The sequence below is a fragment of the Haliotis asinina genome, chromosome 2 (genome assembly GCF_037392515.1).
Source record: "Haliotis asinina isolate JCU_RB_2024 chromosome 2, JCU_Hal_asi_v2, whole genome shotgun sequence".
Lineage (NCBI taxonomy): Eukaryota > Metazoa > Mollusca > Gastropoda > Lepetellida > Haliotidae > Haliotis > Haliotis asinina.
In genome coordinates, this window is record NC_090281.1 from 68,608,028 (window position 1) to 68,628,246 (window position 20,219).

General features: G+C 40.8%; 1 protein-coding gene across 1 annotated transcript in view; it reads right to left on the reverse strand.

Moving 5' to 3' along the window:
* Positions 1-5,872: 5,872 nt before the first annotated feature.
* The window catches only part of LOC137272821 (gamma-aminobutyric acid type B receptor subunit 2-like), a 117,453-nt gene continuing 103,106 nt past the window's right edge, over positions 5,873-20,219 (reverse strand). Inside the window, exons 12-17 of the mRNA XM_067805226.1 lie at positions 19,328-19,444; positions 18,208-18,330; positions 14,254-14,589; positions 13,406-13,561; positions 7,312-7,460; positions 5,873-6,754 (exon numbers count right to left, since the gene is read on the reverse strand). Coding sequence (XP_067661327.1) covers positions 5,899-6,754; positions 7,312-7,460; positions 13,406-13,561; positions 14,254-14,589; positions 18,208-18,330; positions 19,328-19,444 — 1,737 coding nt within the window. The 3' untranslated portion in view covers positions 5,873-5,898. The remainder of the gene's footprint in view (positions 6,755-7,311; positions 7,461-13,405; positions 13,562-14,253; positions 14,590-18,207; positions 18,331-19,327; positions 19,445-20,219) is intronic.

Genomic DNA, 20,219 nt, shown 5'->3' on the forward strand with positions numbered 1-20,219 from the left:
TGTTGTTTATTTTTTGTTACAGTAGTTATACTTTTCCGCCATATAGCTGGAATTTTGCTGAGTGTGGCGTAAAACAAAACTCACCCACTCAAAAATGATACTTTGCATAATTGTGTTTAGCGTGGGCAAAGTTTTAAAAGAACAGTTAGTTGAACTCGAAATCACTTGAACTCGACGTTTGCTTTCAACCAGCAAAAAATACCCTCCAATCAAGAAAAGCGACGCGATTTTGAAGTTTTTAAGAACAATTAGTTCCGTTCTGTTTGGGAAACAAAGTAAAACAAAACCCGATGAGAGCTGATTGATTGTTTGTTTGCAGGAGTTCTAGACTGAACCGTCTCCCACGTATTTAAACGTTCTGAAACAGATAACCATACCTAGAATACAGTGTGTGCGTTTGTGTACATCATCGAGGATCACCGACAGCGTAAAGATGCATCAAGTTTCATGTAATGAACGCACAGAAGCATAAACTGATTCGTATAAATAAATTTGCTCCATCCTTAAATACGACTTGTCAAGATAGCAATCATCTTGATTAAATTTTCTGGGAAAGATATACGATAGTAACAAAAGCGAGAGTCATCACGCCTCGTGTTCCTGTCTAGCTGTCGTATGATATATGTGAGAAAACACTTCAGATGTTATGGACAAAGCCAAGTAATCTGATCAACCTGTTAAGTACATTTCATATTGTTGTTTTATAACCGCACTAGTAGAATGAACCATATTCAGTTATACACACGTACGTATCTGAATATTTTGCTTGCATTAACCTCCATTGTAATATCACTGACAGTTATATTGCAAAATGCGGTCTCATGACTGCTTTGATATTTTCATCAGAGGCGTTGGGATTCGGGCTCTTTGAGTGAGCGAGTGAGTGAGTGAATGAGTGAGTGAGTGAGTGAGTGAATGAGTGAGTGAGGCTTTAAGCATTATTCCAGAAATATTACGGCGGAGTACGCCAGAAGTATGCTTCACACATTGCACCCATTTGAGGAATCGAACACAGTTCTTCAGCGTGACGAGCGGACACTTTAACCGTTAGATTACCCCTCTGTCCATTCGGAATATTTTAATTCTACAGACAAAAGTAAAGTGTAAATCTTTAAAAGTCGTTATGTTTTAGACAGATGAATATCTTTTTCGTGCCACAAACACATTGTTGCCTTCCCTTTTTAATCTGAAACGACATAGTTGCTTGTACACTTAATGCCGATTCATTTTTTATAAACTTTGTACATTCTTAAATCTAACAGGTTCTACAGTAAAATCGAACCTACATCTTCAACTGGATGTATGATTCAGTTGTTTACAACTTCATGTTCTGCTTCGTCGTATGCTGAACCAACTCCGTACCCAGTCACTGGTTTCAAAGTAGGTCAAACATGTCAGCCATGTGACTAATAAACACGTATCTGTTGACCTAGTGTCAAATAATTAGGCCAAGTGTTAGTTATGCAAACCTGTTATGAAGCCGTTTTCTCTTTTGTTACAACGACATTCAGGATGGTCTCACCTCTGCCGCGTCCTCTTCTATTAATTGTGGACAGTAATTACAGAATCAGTATTTTCGCCTCTTCAGAAGAGAGTTCCACAACAAAGGGAGATAATCGCATCTTCACGCCCATGGGGATACAAATCTGGGTTGTCAATAATGCCGCCGCAGCTGACAAATGATACTTTTCAGGATCATTCTTGCAATTAATTCAATCAATGAGTTGGTTTGGGTTGGTCAGTGTTGGGAGAGCGACGTGTTCCTGGCATGACCCTCGGTATGACAGTGGGGAAACTGACCAGTTCCCCAGAACTGTAACTAAGCTGATTTTGATTTCTTGACCGCTTCATTACTTAAATGTAAATTATTCTAGCAATGGAAGGACATCCCCGTCACCGGGACAAAGCATCTATTTATCAGTCTTAGTAATGATAAACCAGTTGAAGTTCGGGAACGCCAGTTTACCCAAAGTCGAAGGAAATAGTGTTTATTAATGGTTTAGCCCCTAGTGCCAGGACTACTCGCATTAGGAGGTGCGTTGTGATCTTGACGAAGGTGCTACAATGGGGATCTTATCCAATTACTCATGCAAGGATGTCCTAAATCAGTTTGAGAGAACGGTTGGTTATAACGATCTAATTTGCTTCTTCATGTTCTTAAAGAGAAGCGGTGCGGCAGCTTAGTGGTTAAAGCGTTCGCTCGTCACGCTAAAAACCCGGGTTCGAATCCCCACATGTGTGAAGCCCATTCCTGGCGTACCCACCGTCATACTGCTGAGATATTTCTAAGACCGACGTAAAACTAAACTCACTCACTCACTCACTCATACAGATCTTCGGGAATGCCAAACTGAAAAGACGTCAGGGTTTGTTATATCAGGGGTAGACCATGCGATATTAATCTAGCCACCACCCCCTACCCCACCCCACATCCCCCGCGGATACAATAATCTTTAAACGCTGGCTATTCCCTAACACCTGGAACAGTTGTCTATATATTGTAATGGGGCAGTGGGATAGCCACGTTCGCTCGTCACGCCGAAGACCCTGGTTCGATACCCCCATATGGCATAATGCATGGAGCCCATTTCTAGTGCCCCCCGCTGTCATACTACTTAAATAGTCCTAAACTCCATACTCACCAGTCACACGTTGCAATGAGTGTTACGTGTTAAACCGAGTGTCCAAATGTGGTTAAATCTACTAACGAGGTATCTATCAATTGAAACTATATTGAAGGACATCTAACATACTCCGTTACACGCTAAGAGAGTGGTGATTGGTGACGTGGATCATGAGAACAAGATCATGAGAAAGCGTCCGGAAAGAGAACCAACTGTTCAAGGCGGTATGTTCATTGATTGTACTAAGATGAGCTACTGTGTTAATGTGTTCAGTTTACAATGTTGATTTCGGTATTGTACAGCTGACATTGGGTGGCATACATCCAGGCAAAGGTTTCAGTTCCAGTAGTACATAAACTCCAAAAAGAGTCCAAAAGAAATGCCACCAAATATTTTTCAGGTCTAAAACAAAATTAAAGCTAAATATGGTAACATTAAATGTTTCATTGCATAAATCAATAATTCAGCAATATTATTTAACGGAGAACAAGAAGAAAAACGACGCTGCTACAGTTTGTTCAGTTTGACCTGATCAAGTTGATACTAATGCATTGCGCGGTCATGTCACAACTGGTTGGGTCTATTATTGTGAAGGGGTGTGCCTTTGTCAACTGATTGTCAACATGTTCGAACAGCCGAGACATGGTCGTCATTTGAAATCTCAGTGTCAAGAAATCGTCAGTAATGTCCTAACTTTTTAAAACAATTAGCTACAGAAGGTTTACTGTTTCCTATTCGGGCTTCTTGGAAGAAAATAGCAACACTGAATCGGATTATGAAAGTAACTGTATTTATGTTGTAAAGTTAGTAAACCAAACTAGATAACTTATGACTGTAAAAACAACTGAATTAAAACATGAAATGATTGTTTTTTCAGAAGAGTTGGTTTCTGGGGCTCGTTCTGTAATGAATCCATGAATGCATGTTTCGTACGAACGCAACAATAACAACATTCTCTGCTCCCCAATTTAATGAAGTTAACTCGACCAGCCGTTTGTGCCACTTGACCTCCAGGGTCATGCATATGTAGAGTAGCTCAGATCAAGCTGAACATCCTGTAGTGATCTTAGATCACACGAATGACACTGGGGTGCATTATCCAGTATTCGATCTCAATGCAGAATCGACTGGGTGCATTTGCAACTTTCTAGGCAGCACATATTGTTCAATGCCTGGTGTGGCCGACTCTAGCACCGATGCAGGCCCGAACCCTGCGTCGAGCTGAGTAGCTGAGTCTTCTGACGTCTTGATAGGGGATCCGATGCCACTCCTTTAGCAGGGCAGCTGCCAAAGCGTTCCTCGTCAGAGGCTATTTTGTCGTTTCTGAATACGACGGCCCAGTTATTCCCAAAGGTGCTTGACTGGGGACAGATCTTGAAGAGCTGGAGCTTGCTCTCTTCACCGAAGTTCACTCGTCGCCAGTTTCGCTGCTGCCAGTGTGGGACAGTCCTGGTTTATCTCAGTCTTTCACGTGTTGGCACGTCAACGTCATGCCCTAGAAAGGTCGAGCGACACAGAGACCATGAATGCGGAGTCGTCAGGTCACACTCTGTCTGCTGACTGGGTGTCTAATACTGTTGGCGCTTGATGACGTGACGGTGACGTATCGGTTCCTCAAGCACAACACCCGTAAATGCCGGTTTTCATGATGGGTAAAGACATTCAGTCTATCACTCTAGCATACTATCACAGTTACATACCGACTGCTCTCTCCCTCTACTCTGGTGTTACCCGAGGCATGTTCCTCGTTGTCAATCGATTAAAATGATGTATTAGAATAAACTTGGTTACCTTTTATACCCTAATTCGCTGAGGGGTAACTTTGTGCATAGTTTCCGTTTTATTCGTGTAAATTCGTGTTTTCTTCACAAAATACGAAATGCAAGAGCATATCTTCACTGGGAATAGACATGTTGTGTTCGAGATTAGTGTTTTAGCTATTTTCAAACAGATTGACAATTATTTTGACAATTTACTGTCGTTTTTCTTTGGTGGCGCTTCGTTTGGCCGCTACTTTACTGCACGGATGCTAGATGGAATAGATTAGATAGTCAAATGGGTGTTTGATTTTGAATGAGTGATCCTTAAGTCAACTGATGTTAGAATATGATTCAGTGATCTGTTCGCCTATCCAAGATTTTTGAATGAGTGATCCGTTTCCAAAATCGATATCAAATGATACATAATGACTCAGTGATCGGTTTGCCTAATCGATATTTCATAATGACTCAGTGATCCGTTTGGCTAATCGATATTTCATAATGACTCAGTGATCCGTTTGGCTAATCGATATCACATAATGATTGAGTGATCCGTGTGCCTAATCGATATTTCATAATGACTGAGTAATCCGTTTAGCTAATCGATATTACATAATGATTGAGTGATCCGATTGATACATGATGACGTATTAGTGAGTGATTCGTCTGCCTGTCGATGCTCAATTATTGACTAATTGATATCATCCTAGGTATCTCCAGGGTGTACGTTTCTATAAATCTCCACTATACCCCGGATGCATCTACGTGTCGGCCCAATAGTTTTATTACCTCCATTTGCTGACTGTAACCAATTAGCTAAGCCGCCAAGCCTGTCAGTGTCCACAAAGATAACGGTCGCAGCTGCGAAGGTTTGTTGGCAGTGCGACTCAGATTTTGGGGAAACGATACAGACAAAAGTCCGAAACTTTACAATCACATATGCAAGAACGCCTTCTACCTCTTTCAGAGAACTTCAGCATGGCTTGTGTAGTCAAGTTTAACCGATTAGGTAATTGCAAAGCTCAACTTCCCAGCATAGACACCTGACTGGCTAAAACGCCAACTAAGGGAGGTCATAAATTCATCGGGCCGCTCCGCAGATGCATCCAGTGTATAGTTGAGATTCATCGGAACGTATGCCCTGGAGATATCGTGGATGAATCGATGTTAGACATATAAATAAATTATCCGTTTGCCCAATAGATGTTAGATGTATGATCGATTCCTTGGCTAATCGACGTTAGATTATGACCAAATGATCCGATAGTCTTGTTGATGTCAGATGTATGAATTTATTAGTGATCCGTTTTCCAAACCGATTTTACATGTATGATTGAGTGTATCCTAATCGGTGTTCGTCAAAACAAAAAGAAACAATCTGATTTCAACATGTGTAAAAATGACAACTCTGATGAAATATCCTTCTGCATAATATAAAACACAACGCATCAGTGTCCTTATAAATATAATTAAGAAGTTGCACGGCACACATATAAAGCACATTACACACACAGTCACACTTGGGAAACTTCATACTCAAGTTCATCTAAGTCCTGCAATTCCTTCTGAATTTTGACTAAGTCTGTTTGTAATCTGCGAATACGCACTCGCCTCTCGTGCTCAATAATCGTCTTTGTACTTTTCAGCTTCGAGAGGGAACGGTTTTTTACAAAAGCCGAGTCCACATCACGTGACCGGGCGCCATTTTGATTTTGCAATGAAACATCATCGCTGTCAATGTCAATGAGAGGATTATTTAAATGCGAACGATTGATATTTGCTGAGTTGTTTTGATTATTAGATTTACTCGGTATAAATAAAGTAGCACCTGTAGAAAACGGACACTCCTCTAAATAGTCCTCATTCTCCTCTATAATCGATGGCTTGGTTCTTGTATTGTTCTTCAAGCGACGCATATTTCTGGGAGATTTTGGCACAAGCGTATTTTCTGAAGTTTTCAGCTGTAAATTATTTTTGAAGGATTGTACACACTGAATATCTCTGAATGACAAAGCAGCTGCAGGTTTTTCTGTTCGTAGTTCTATTGCACTGTCGCTTCGTCTTTTCGGATATGACTGCAAACAAGGACTTTCAGGCGATGCATTTGAAACTCCTTGAAGAATATTGGATCTCTTCGAGCAAGGAGACAAAGGCTTCGGGAGGTTGAGCCTAGGTTTAAGACAATTAGCAGGACCAATACTGAGACTTCGACTTATCCTGCATATTTTCTTGAGCGCTGATTCACCTCTGTCGAAACTGTTACGTTTTTCCACTGGCTGCAACATTTCCTCCTGTTTAACGGCAGCAGTAACCTCTGGATTCTCTTCAATTTCACACGACACAGATCCCCCATCTGATATTGAACAGCCACTGGAAGCATAAATACAGACAACGCATATACTCATTCGAACAATTAAGGGAACGGGTAGAGATATAGTAGAATGCATACCGCTAAGTTCAGTAATATCTTCAACAATGAATTACCGTATTCGAACTTCCATAGCCTTGATCGTTACTTCTGCCAGTAAGTATTTTATCATAAAGCTGCACAGAGGTTGGTGTAAAACATCTGCACGTTTCTTAGTGTCGGATCAGTTAGAGAAACGTATCATAACATTACATCCGTATAAACTAACACCCTTCCTCTCAGAATGATATGTTTCATCATTTGTATTATGCAGTTTTACATTACAGGTATTCAGGTTCGACAGAATTCGTCAAAACCGGCCTAACTTGACTCTACATAACAAAATGTAATTTTGCGAAAGATGATGAAAGTTTTAGAAATATCGCAACGCTAATTCAAGCGTTGTCCCTAAAATGGTTATGCTACCCTTTTTAGATGAGGATAAAGCTGTTATCAAAAGGCTACAAAACTCTGTTGCGGTGTCCTTGTCATTCTCAGTGACATCACTGTGTTATCTCACCTGAGTAAATCCGCCCTCCGTCGACGTGTATCGGGGGTACCGTCCACGGCTGTCTCGGGCAACAGATACAGCAGCTCTTCTGTGAGACGTGGGTAGGGCTCCATCGGCATCTCCAACAAGCGCTCCAGTCGCATTAGTTCCTGCTCCAGCTGAAACACCAACAGTTTGAACTAGGCCACAGAAACCACGCTTCAGAAATTCACGGGACATCATGACATCATTTTGAAGACGCCACTGTCTCGTGCCTAATGGAATAGCATAATGGTTAAAGTATCCGATCGGTACGCTAAGGACTTTACAGTGCATGAAGACCATTTGTGGCGTCGCCAGCCGTGGTATTGTTTATACGGCGCATTGCCAGAACTCACTCACATTTAGCAATATTCCAACAAAATCGCGACACCAACAGTTAAGTGAGTGAGTGGTTCCCTCAAGTTCCAGTTTTCAATGATACAGGTTTCATATCTTGTGCACCACTGGGGCACATCGACGGCGAGTGACTGTCTTTGTGAAAAAGACGTCTTTGTCAGATGAACAAACTATAACAGCGCGATCACAAAATGCACTTCGATTGAGCGATAGTTCGAGACAAGCGTATTGTGGTGTTTTTATTATGAATTGCACATTAACCTGGTTCTGCCAGGACAACGAAATTGCATCGTCTCGACGTATTCATACACATTTTACCAGCCAAGGGCGACTAAACCATTCCGTAATTCCAGGTACAATCGGATAAAACCAGATTGTGTATATTGTACAATTTCGATGGTATCAGAAGCACGTGTGTTAGTACTCACTTTTGAAGAGTAATGATGCAAGCGTTTTCTAACAGATAAGTGAATCGTGTTCCAACCGGTGGCACTCATCGCAAAGCAATCAATTCCAGATATCCTCAAGTTATCATATAGAATAGACCGTTATCAATAATGCTTGGAGGGTATTATGCCTCCAATATGGACATCGGCAATGCTAATAGAGAAACATGATATTTTCACTTCTTGTGCATTTAAAAACTAGAAATGGCTAAATACGACACATTTATTCTGCGAAAATGACTAACGTTCAGCAGAATTGATCAGAATTCATCCTGTCCAACAATACCAGGGCAATCTGATTCCCTCATACATGTTCAACTGAAGCTCTCTTACTCTGTTCTGACACTGCCAGTGGAATGGGAAGAGTATCAATGAAAACAATAACGAGACTCAAGTTACAATCCTTCCTCATATGTGGCCATTTATTCCCGGTAACAAGTTAACTTTAAGCACAACAAGATCGGTCTCCTGAATCTTCAGCACTGACCGCTTTCAACTCTCTCGGTCGGATTCCAGTGTCATTGCGCTGACCAACTTTGATATTCGGATTATTTATAACCGGGTTGTTCCTTTCCAGAAATACCAGGAGCAAGCTCTCAACAGCTCCAATGTCTCCAGGGCATGTGATGAGAGTGGAGCAGACGGGGTCGGCTCGACTCAAACGATAACCCCGGATTTTCCGGGAATTATAGATGAGTAATTCCCGCCTCAAGACTGAGAAAATTATGGTGGCGCTGAATATCGCAAGAGTTCAATTCAGTCAGACAGTCCTATGACCTGCGAGTTTTGTTTGTTTGTTTGTTTTGGGTTTGTTTTTTTTTTTAAAAAAAAAAGAAATCCGAATATTAAAACGTACCTTGCAATCTTGCTGCCGGTAAGGCTTTGCAGAAAATATGTACTCTCTTTTTTCGCTCATACTAATAGCATGATATACGCGATAAAGCAGATTCCCGTCAAGCTGAGAGTTTAGGAATTTTTGTTTTCACTAAAGAGCGGTATCCCTTTCTGAAAAATGTGTAGAGATCCGAATTTTTGTGCCGTCTTTTTACTACGACAACGTCTGCAACTACGACTACGCGACGGGTACGACTTGGACTGCGACTGCGACTGTGATCGCGACTACTATCAATAATCACAACAGTCTTATTGCATAGTATGCTTTCGGGGTACTCATACTGTCAGATTATTGACTGTGTCATTCCACCAAAGGCCTTGTATTGATAGTCTCACCTCCCAGGATACCCGTGGAGATCCCGGTTAGAATTAGCAACACATGCTTGTTGTAAGAGAATCGGGTGGTCAGATTCTGTTAGCTTGGTTAACACATCTCAATATATCCCAAAATCGATACGTATGCCAAAGTGTCGATCCTCATGTCTTTGATCACTGAATTGTGTGGCCTATTATATACAGGCTGCTACAGATAGAATATTGCTGAGTACGGCGTTAAATAACACAGGAATCCGCCAACTTGTTGCCTGGTGAAGGTAAATAGAGATCTATTGTCCACCACATGTCCACTTTGTCATGCTTAACGAACAGTTCAGTTCAGTTTGAATTCTTATAAGGAATCCTCAGTCATATCACTCTCCAAAGGCCTTAAAATGAATTTATGTCGCATTATATGAGAATCTGAATGCCGGTGACACTGCCCATGAAGATATTCATTAATTTTAGTAGTTTTAGTTATTTTATTACATGCAAACTGCTTACGAGAAAATAAATACCTAAAAATGACTCGTTTACCCACACATCTGTTATCGGGAGGAGACCACAGTGCCGACAGAATAAGCTGATTTTGACGCCTTGATTTCGTTTCATCAGCAAATCCCAAGTGGAGGTTGAAGAAAACGTAAAACACTCTTTTAGAAAGAAGTTCACTTTGTCAATTTGGCTAGCTTGGCCATCCAAGATGTTTTCGGTGATTTTCATAACTAGCTTCAGGGGTGGTCGATCTGTTGAATGAGCGGCAATATAGAAATGAGCTTGGTTTAAAGTTCAGCTGAAGTGTCTTGTGTTTAGGATGTGAAAACTAACGTTTCCCAGTCTGTTAAGGTGTTGAGAGTATTAATGAAAAGAAAGCCGGAAACCACATTAAATTATAAATATTACGCCATAAATTGAATTATGCTTGGACTTATTCAACACTGAGTATTGTTTACATATAGCTTGGTTTAAAACTTATTAAAACATATTTGAAAACTAACGATGAGGATTTCAGACATTTCATTTTCGAAAATCTATTAATTTCCTTCTTTACGATTTTCAAATATGGTAGGGGTCGTTTGGCTGCAAATCATATCTTACTTCACTGAACCAATTTATTTTTGCACAAAATATTCCAAGCCACAGATTACATTTTTCAAACTTTTGCAGTAGTGAGTGATGGCTAAAACAACATCATCAAATTCAACAAATGTTCTTTCGATTTTCAATTACATAAAAAATAAACTTGTTCTGCTTTCTTTCGTCTATCAGTGTGTAATAAGGGCCGCTAGGAAATGAGAACACAGACAATACCGATGGCACCATTTCCTCAATACGTTTCGGGGTCGTTTTCATTCCCCAAAGGGAATCAACCGATTACATAGGGACTGGGTATTATCTGGCTATGAGGTGTTTTTCATTATTTAAGTTAACTTTGGTCAACAAAACCTTTATGTCACACACACACGCACACACACACACACACACACACACACACACACACACACACACACATATATATATATATATATACATACCCCGAACTGCAGTACCTCTAGTATATATACTATATATATACCGAACTGAAGTAGATTTAAATACCCTTTCTGTAGTGTTCCATTACTGACGTACAACACGAGCCACTGTCGTGCAAAACGGACAGGAGGAAACCAACAAACTAACATATCGATATTTGTCTATGCCGTATTGGTTGAACCAATATATAAAGGCCATATGTAATAGATAACTAAACGTCGCAAAGTTAATGGAAATGTCTTATTCCAATGTGTGCAAAAATAAGTACGAGGTCATCCCATTAAGCTTAGTCAAGGTCATCCAGGTCTCTGGTCAGACAATGGAGCATGGTGGGCGGACAGCGCACTGACCATCCATCAACTCTGTCTGGGAGTTTAATCAGATGTCATACGTAGAAAATAATAACGATCTGACATTAAAGGATTAAGACCACGGTACCTTGTGTTCATAAACAGTTAGTGAATGAATATGTTCTCCTAATTTCTTTGGAACTTATTTGGTTTGTCTGATGGTCAAAGTGTTCCCTTGTAACTCCGTAGCAGGTTCGAGTCCTCAGATGGGGATGGTGTTTACAGTACAATAAGCAAAAGTTCCATTGCCCAATTGTCCAACTATTATGACGACATATGATATGTACACACCGAAATCTAGTTGAATATCGCCCTATTTTGTTGACTCTGGGAGTGCGTTGTGGTCAAGTGATTCGTACGATTTCCCAATAATGGAATTGGCCAAAGCGATCTTACTCTTTCCTCTAGTTCTTTTATTACTGTTATTTTACAGATGTTGCTAAGTTTGACGAATATTTTTCGCCATTTTACCAAAAGGATTACGGAAGTGGACCCGAGAAACCATTGGAATCTTTAGTAACTAAATTTGCAACGAAAAGAAGAGCCTTTCAAAAGGTCAAACATCATATCCTTGACATATCAGTTGGGGTACCGAGTTTTTCCTCTCCTTGACATATCAGTTAGGGTACCGAGTTATTCCTCTCCTTGACATATCCGTTGGGGTACCGAGTTATTCGTCTCCTTGACATATCAGTTAGGGTACCGAGGTATTCGTCTCCTTGACATATCAGTTAGGGTACCGAGGTATTCGTCTCCTTGATATAATATCAACAGTTTGCTTGTTTCGAACTATGGTAAACTTGATACCTATTCTGCAAGAATTCCATTTAACGTGTGAGTGCGTATAGTTTTACGCCACTTTAGCAATATTCCAGCAACATCACTGCGTGTGACACCAGAACTCTATTTAATGAGGACCCACAATAGCGCAATACTTACTTCAGCGCACGAGCTTTAAAATCTTTCGTTAACGTCTGAATGCTTACAGTATCTTGAAACATCTTGAACCATTCTGAAACTGATCACTTGAAAATAGCCGACATATTACTCAACTTGAAAAATTCATTATCACCGCACCATTCCTACGACATTCGAAAGAAGCATTAGATAAACGCAAATCAAATTACAAGTTGTTGACGTGACAGATTAATTACCCTGCTGTGGACAGCCATTGGGTGGAAGCTGGAAGGAAAATAAGACGAAACCATTGAAGGCTAATGCCGAGTATGTGAATTATATTTCTGATTTCGCTCTTAGGGTAACCTGAGAAGATAAAAGGCTGTCAAATATAGATTCACTGACCTACTGTCAAATACCAGAGCTATGTAAGACTGCAATGCCCCGGGCAGGATACACATAACGGGATGGTTTTGGTTGAGGGGTTCACGGTGAGTCACGTACATATCATCTTCCATTACTGGACAACGATCATCGCCCAAGATAGTTTCTAATACGCGCTGTCTGATTAGCATTTAAACGGGACGACTGAACACAGGAAATCTTAGAATCAAGCGATCGCATAGTGATAGAGGAGCGGTGGGGTAGCCTAGTGGTTAAAGAGGTCGCTTGTCACTCCGAAGACCCGGTTCAATTCCCCATACGGGTAAAATTGTGCAGCCTATTTCTGGTGTCCCCCGTTGCGACATTGCTGGGATACTGCAGAAAAATGCATAAAATTATACTTACAGTAAGAATGAAATTATAGGTCTTAATGTCCACCGATGAATAGAGCAAGATCTATAGAGGAAGGTTGAGGTTGTTTCAACTTTTTGGATGTCATGTAATTATTTTCATAGTCTTTTTCCTTGAGCGTGATTGTTTTTTGAGAGGTATTCAGTGATATAACTGGGGGTCACTGAATGATTACGGTATTTTTAGTGCTGTCTTTCGAGGGAATAATTTGGGAGCTAGAGCCAACTGAAGTATTTTCTACCAATGCTTTATCAATGGTTACTGATACACTACCAAAAGTACACTCCAACTACCAAAAGTACACTCCAACTACCAAAAGTACACTCCAGCTGACTCAGAATTCCCCTGACACAATCGTCTTTCTCAAAATCTAAGTCTCATATGGATTACCCATCGCCCAATAAAACCAAGCGCACATGGAATTGGGTTAGTGTGTTGTCGGTAAATATTCATCAGACGAGACTACAACACAGACAGGTCGGACCAAGTGTTTACCTCTATCATCTCCCGTTTGTACACCCGATTCTGTACTTCCGCCCGGTAGTAAATCTCCTTCCGGTCGTCAAACACGAACCGCCTTGTGTTGGCCTCCACGAGGATCCCGGAGGACGCGATCACCGGATTGCCTTTTGACGACACGATCACATAGATCTGATAACACAGGAAAACACACATCTATATCATTTGCTGATGAAATGCGGTGGTCAGCTCACTGACACTCACCGTATTTTGAGATGGTCAGATTATGCTGTCAAGAAAATACTGTGTATCAAACAAGCTCCGAAAACAATGATGATCTTTCAAGGGATCATAAAAGCACTTGCATATTCTTCAGCCGATATATTTGGTGCATGTAGATCGTAAATACGCCAATTCAAATGTTAAAAACTACCCTATTCCTTCATATTACTGGATAAATATCCCATGCAATGACATATCCCTTATTTGGAACAGCCGTTTTGATGCAATTGAACTTTGGAATTTCAGGAAAATAAATTTCCGTCCTTTGTATATCCGCAACACAACCATGGTAATTGATGGATTGTATTGGAATGCGACCCAGTTACGATAATGAGGGAAACTAAACAAATATAAAGATGCATTTAAGAAATTTTATTTTGAAGAGCGTTTGAAACAAAACTCCGAAATGGCCATAGCAGAGGGGGCCCTCAGTCGCTCAAACTGGCTTCCCCAATACTAAACACTCATTGCTACTGTCACTGTCCGTTTTGTATTTTCAGACTTCACATGAGACTCATTTACGTTATATACACTTTTGAAAATTTGCATGTTATTATAAAATCATTTTCTGGCAGACTACCCCCAAGGGTCCGGGGCCTCACCTTGGGTACAAAGAGCAAGCACAACGTTACTGTCGTGGAGAGAAACATGAGCGACGACTCCATGGCATAGGCGAGTGTGGGCTGGTTGTAGAGGATGTTGGATAGCACAACGACGCTGATGCTCATCATGACGACGTTGTACACGTTCATGCCGATGTACTGCGAGTCGTTGAGGGCGGGTATCTTGACATTCCGGGTCTCCCAAGCCATATACACCCCGAAAATGAGAAGCAAGCCCTTGTATGCGTAGAATCCACCCATCCACTTCTCCAGGTGGTGGGAGTGACACGTCGTCAGCTGGTGGAGATACAGGAGATCTTCATCATCCTGGGATGCCTGGAACATCAGTCGGTGAACGTTATTCTATTCTGTTTTTGAGATATACACTCTTGGAAGCAAACAAGGGAACATAAGATTTCCTTTATTCTTTCCAGGTTTCTTCGCAAGGTATCTATTGCACTGTCGGTGAACTTCCATATGTTCCCTTATTTGTTTCCATGAGTATGAAGGCCTAAATCAGGTTTTCGTTATTCTGTTTGTACAATCTTCAGGAATTAGCTACGACTGGGGTATGTGACTGAAACAAAAACCCGTTTTGCATTCTGTTTTGTGGAATATTTTGTGATTTGAACTGCGTCCCTTTCAGCTGCAAAGTGTTCGGAACTCTATACTTGACAACATGCTCGCAATTGTCGTGTGTCACTCACCTCGCTGAGCGGGCCGTGTCTTTCATTTGCCTTTAATATCTATACGAGGACAGACTAAATACCAGATCGTAATAGTGAATGAATAACAATTTGATTTTTTATCATAAATTGCTAGCTTCATGTTGGGTGAAATAATGCAATCATTAGACGTATTTTTACATGAAACCTACGAGCCCTGTTCTGATTAACCTGGAAACATGATGAGGATTCGAACCCAGAAACACAATTTTCTGCCACACCTACACCGTGGTAGAGGTCACCCGGTCGTTAGGTTAACTTGTATATTATTGTGGTGCTCTTTTCAGCGATTTGTAACGCAGCCCTCAACAACATCCCCGCTATATGACAGGGGTCAAAAATAAACCAACGGTTCCGGGGTTGACTTCATCAACATCAAGCAGATGCCATACATCAATGTCAAAGAGCCTGTCCATCCCGTATGTTTTCGACTCTACGATAGCTACTGTAGATCGCTTTACGGCTACCACGAGTGGTTGTGGGTGCAGTACACCAATAATACCCACCCAAATGTAACGAATTCCTCCGGGACGACCATTCATCCCAATAAGACAATGAACCTGCAACCATTGTAACCATCCGATTCTCGGGGCTTTTTTCAAGATATACAGATTTGTGAATTAATGTAATAAAATGTTGATGCCTGGCGAGCTTGTCTAATGAGCGTTTCTTTCTTATCATTACTATCAGGCCTTTCAAAGAAATGTCACGTACGGATTGATAATGAGCTAAATATCCATAGTACTGCCTTCCTTCGCACGCAGAAGACCCGAAATGTAACATCATGTGGACGTATTATAATATAATATTACATTCTAACTATCCCTCCTGGACGAAACCCTCGTCTGATACTACTCTGTTACAAGAGCAATGTTCTTTCTTATCAAAGAAAGCAGAAAGACAACCAACGGAAGCCATTGGGCCAATTTGCCAGGTGTTGATATTTATAATCGTGGCCTTTTCGTCTAGTAGAAGGCATTTCTACACAAATATTGGAGTTGGTTTCCCAAGCTCATCCCGAGGGTCTAAAGGAGCGTTTTGTTTGTAATGGCCATTGAGTGATCTGGTCATCACTGCCTGCATTCGGGCCAAGCACGTGGATCCCACGATGTGGGCTTTCATGTCCAAGAAGGTCATTTAGATTTCTAAATTGGCTTTATTGGCAAAAAATCTAAAACGAAATAAGGATGTTGACACAATTCCATCTTCCAACTCTGAGCGACCTAGGAGTGAGCCCTTGACGTAATGGACCTCTAATCGGAGGCACCAAGAGTCGGAAGCCAAACTGAAATCAATTTGTAGGATTCAACTCTTGGCGTTTCAGTGCTGATTAAATCTCAAGCCGAGGCTGAGCAAACACGGTTAGAGTAAAAAGTGTTTTGAAACTCTCTTGTGAGGCATCTGCCTCTCATCAGCACCTGGTGGTGTGAATGGTGATGTTAGACGGTGTTCTAGACAATACCCCACGCTGTCTACAGGTCAATGGACAGAAAAATGGTGTCAGTATCGGCATTGTTCTCAAGATGAAGACATCGAATTGTATTTTCATGGCGTTCACACTTCGCCTCAGATACCGTTACACGGGTAATGTGTCTTTCATGTTCTAATATACTCAAGAACTTGGACTGTAAGAACCCCCGGGGTATTGAAACTTCGATTACCTGTTATATAATACTTGGCATTACATACTAGATTGTGAGTGCTTGACTCTTGTTTGGTTGCTCGTCCAACCGGCAATATGTGATTATTCCGATTCCGACCATCACGACATGCGATGAACACAATACCACTAATCTACAAACTGAAAGTTAAAAAACCGCACGTTCATGTTATTATATTATTATGGAGCTCAATGCACATACCTGTATGCGTAATCCACACTTTTACAGCAAGCATGTTCTTAGGTTACATTCGATAGAGTGCTTTTCTTTCGATTTTCATTGAAAGTGCAGATATTTGTGCTTACAAATGCAGAGACCAAAGCAGAATATTTTAACAGGCAGAGTCAACAGACACAAATGTCAGTAAACATATTGTCGTCTATACTATTGCATTCAGACAGAGCGTTCATAATATAATTAAGAAAACCAGGTCTCTGTTCCACAAAACGATATTGGCGCTAAGTTAAACATTATATTTCTTTATCACAGATTTATCATGAGTGTAGTGCTAAGGTTGCAGTTGGGAATACGCCCAAGGTTTGGCTAATACAAAAATGGACTTAAGGTTACAGTTATAGAACTGACGGTTCAGAAGGTTTGAAAGAAGAGATCGCTATGTCTGGGAAGGGAGCTGTGCTTGTATAATGATAACTCTACGTGGTCAGATTAATGGAAGATCTCAGTGTCTGGTACTCGGAGCCTAAATGGACAGAACATGTTCTCCACATCGTAAACATTACGTTTTGTCCACATTATGTAAGAACGTGCATGTCCCGATGAATATATCGGTAATCTCCGTCAATGCTCCTTCACCCTTTCAGACGGGAAATATCGATTCATTGAGATCATTCCTGATGTGCATTGTAAGCTGAGCAACGATCTTTAAGCCAGCATGCTGTATTGGTACAGTTGAGCTGACATCATGCTTTTGTCCAAGTACAGAAAGGTCAATGAGGGTTTGATATTAAAAATGGGGTTGATTAATGACCTTTGTTGAACGTTCCATAAAACACACAAACGATGCAACACGAATAATGGTTGTTTATTCGACTTATATGTGTTCAAAGAAACGTAGACATTGAGTATTTGGTATCATCTGAAACAGCATGTACATAGATCTGATTACGGTACCGGCAAAAGAGGAATATCAGGAAAAAACGCTTGTCATGACAAGTAGTAAGTGAAGTCGGACTTGATATGACCTTGTAGAACAATCGGCTATTGACAACTCAACCCAGTACAGAATATATAACAAACATTCCATTCACGACCTGCCCCTATAGTGTGAGAGTCGGTTGATAGACGATCTGTGAAGATCTGGGTTAGAATTGATCTTCAGTAACTCATGCTTGTCGTACAAGGAGACTAGCGAGGTCGGGTGGTCATGCTTGCTGACGTGGTTGACACGTGTCATCGGTTGCCAATAGGGTAGATCGATGATCATGCTATTGATCACTGGATTGTCAGCCCCAGACTCGATTAATTACAGATCACCGCCATAGAGAATTTTGCGTAAAAATCTGAGGCAACAGACAACAAACAAACGAAAATGGTTGAAGGGCACATACCTCCTGTGTGAGGTTAGTGATGCGCCGCTCCATGGGATCCACCAGCACCCAAACAAATACAACCGCCGAATCAACTATAAGAAGGGCTCCAATAATGAACAGCAGGTGTTTGTCTTGAAGCAGCTGAAACATACAAAATGCTCAATATTCCATTTGCAATAACATTAACACTACAACAAAGGCAACGTTGTCTTCTTAATACCTCAATCTTCACGTGCAAAAACGTGTTTAAAAAACAACATATTTTGAAAAATAAACTTCTCGAAACACCGAACTTCAAATTACATGTTAAAGTTCTGCAATTGTTTTTGTAAGTGATTATGACGCTGAATCTATCTGTTTTATCGTTTCATTATCAAGATTATGGTGAGAAACATCGGTGAGATACACCAAGAATATGTCTACTCATCACTGGGAATAGAAGTCGAATATTCACTTCCGACGACCTGATATTGTCCGTTCAACCCTATGTTTTATGGATCAGGTTGCACAGAGTATCACCTCTACAGTAATCCCACCACCACCTCCCACCACCCCCACACACACACCTTTCAAAATAACCAAGACTTAAAGACAAATGGTGCGAATGTATAATGTTTTATGCCACAAAGGTTTCGCAAATTCACCATGGCATACAAGTATAAGGCTATGGACCAGGTGAACCATTGGCTGTTCTCATCGAAATCAACATCCGAGCCCTATTTCAATCAGTGAGGTAATGAAATTTTAACACGAGGAGTGAGTGAGTTTAGTTTTATGCCGCTTTTAGTAATATCCCAGAAATGTCACGGGGTACACTAGAAATACGCTTCACACATTATACCCATGTGAGGAATCGAACCCAGGTCTTCGGCGTGACGAGCGAACGTTAAACACTAGGATACTACACTGCACCTTAAACATGAGGAACCAGAGGCCATGTCCTTCGGAGACAATTCGCGTGAGTAACACAGTATAAATATGGGTCGGTTCAACCTTCATCTATTATAAATTTAGTCTGTTGGTGTGACAACCTTGACAAGTTATGAACCAAAATACCTCAATCATCACAGTCAGTGAGACTTGTCTTGTCGAAGTCGTGTCTGACGCTCGACAATGTCAGGTGTAATTAAAGCTTTACCTTGCTCTTGACGAGTCCACTGTTGGCTCTTGTGAAGATCTGATGTACTCTGTAGGTCTTGGCGAACATGGCACCAAAGGCCAGGGAAAATCCAGCAGCTAGGAGAAACGCTCGTGTCTGAAAACAGAAATATGTAAATGGCAACGTTAATCTAATCTGTGTTTTATAATGGAGAATCAGTTCTTCATGGATGTCATGTTCTTTTTGTCTGCCAAAGACTATTCGGACTAAACTGAAAGATTACAAAAAATTCAGTCATTTGACGTATGTCATGAGTGTCCCGAGTGTTTCCTGTTCCATGTGTGCATCTTAGATGTGAACCAAAGATCACGGTTCTATTCTGAAAGACCAGATCCATGCACTCGACGGACAGATCCTGACACAACTAAGGGAGGCAAGTCTACATGATTAGTACCATACCCAGATGTCGAACCAAACCTGCAAATATTTATGCAGTGTTAATAGGTGAGGTGATTTAATGACTAAAATTACGCAATTCAAGCTTGTTTTGTTTCACATTTGATTGAGTAGTACACATTGATCTGTTTAATTAACTCTGACTATAAACCATCACCTATGTTCTTTTTCCTCGAATCCTAAGAAACATGACCGCTATTTACATTGCGCCATAAACGAGGTCGTGTTTCTCATGCGAATCAAAGACAGGCCAATACAACCGTGAATGTATGTCATAAATTATTTATATTACCTTTTACAGTGGACTACCGCCTGACAACTTAACACAAATTATTGCAATTCAATGACGCGTCCTTTGGAGAATTCAGTTATTTAGTCCAGAAATCCCTACATCAAACACTCTGGCGGTAACGTTCACATAAAGGCGTTGTAAAAATTGTCACTTCTAACACCAGAAACCACAAAGTGCCATATT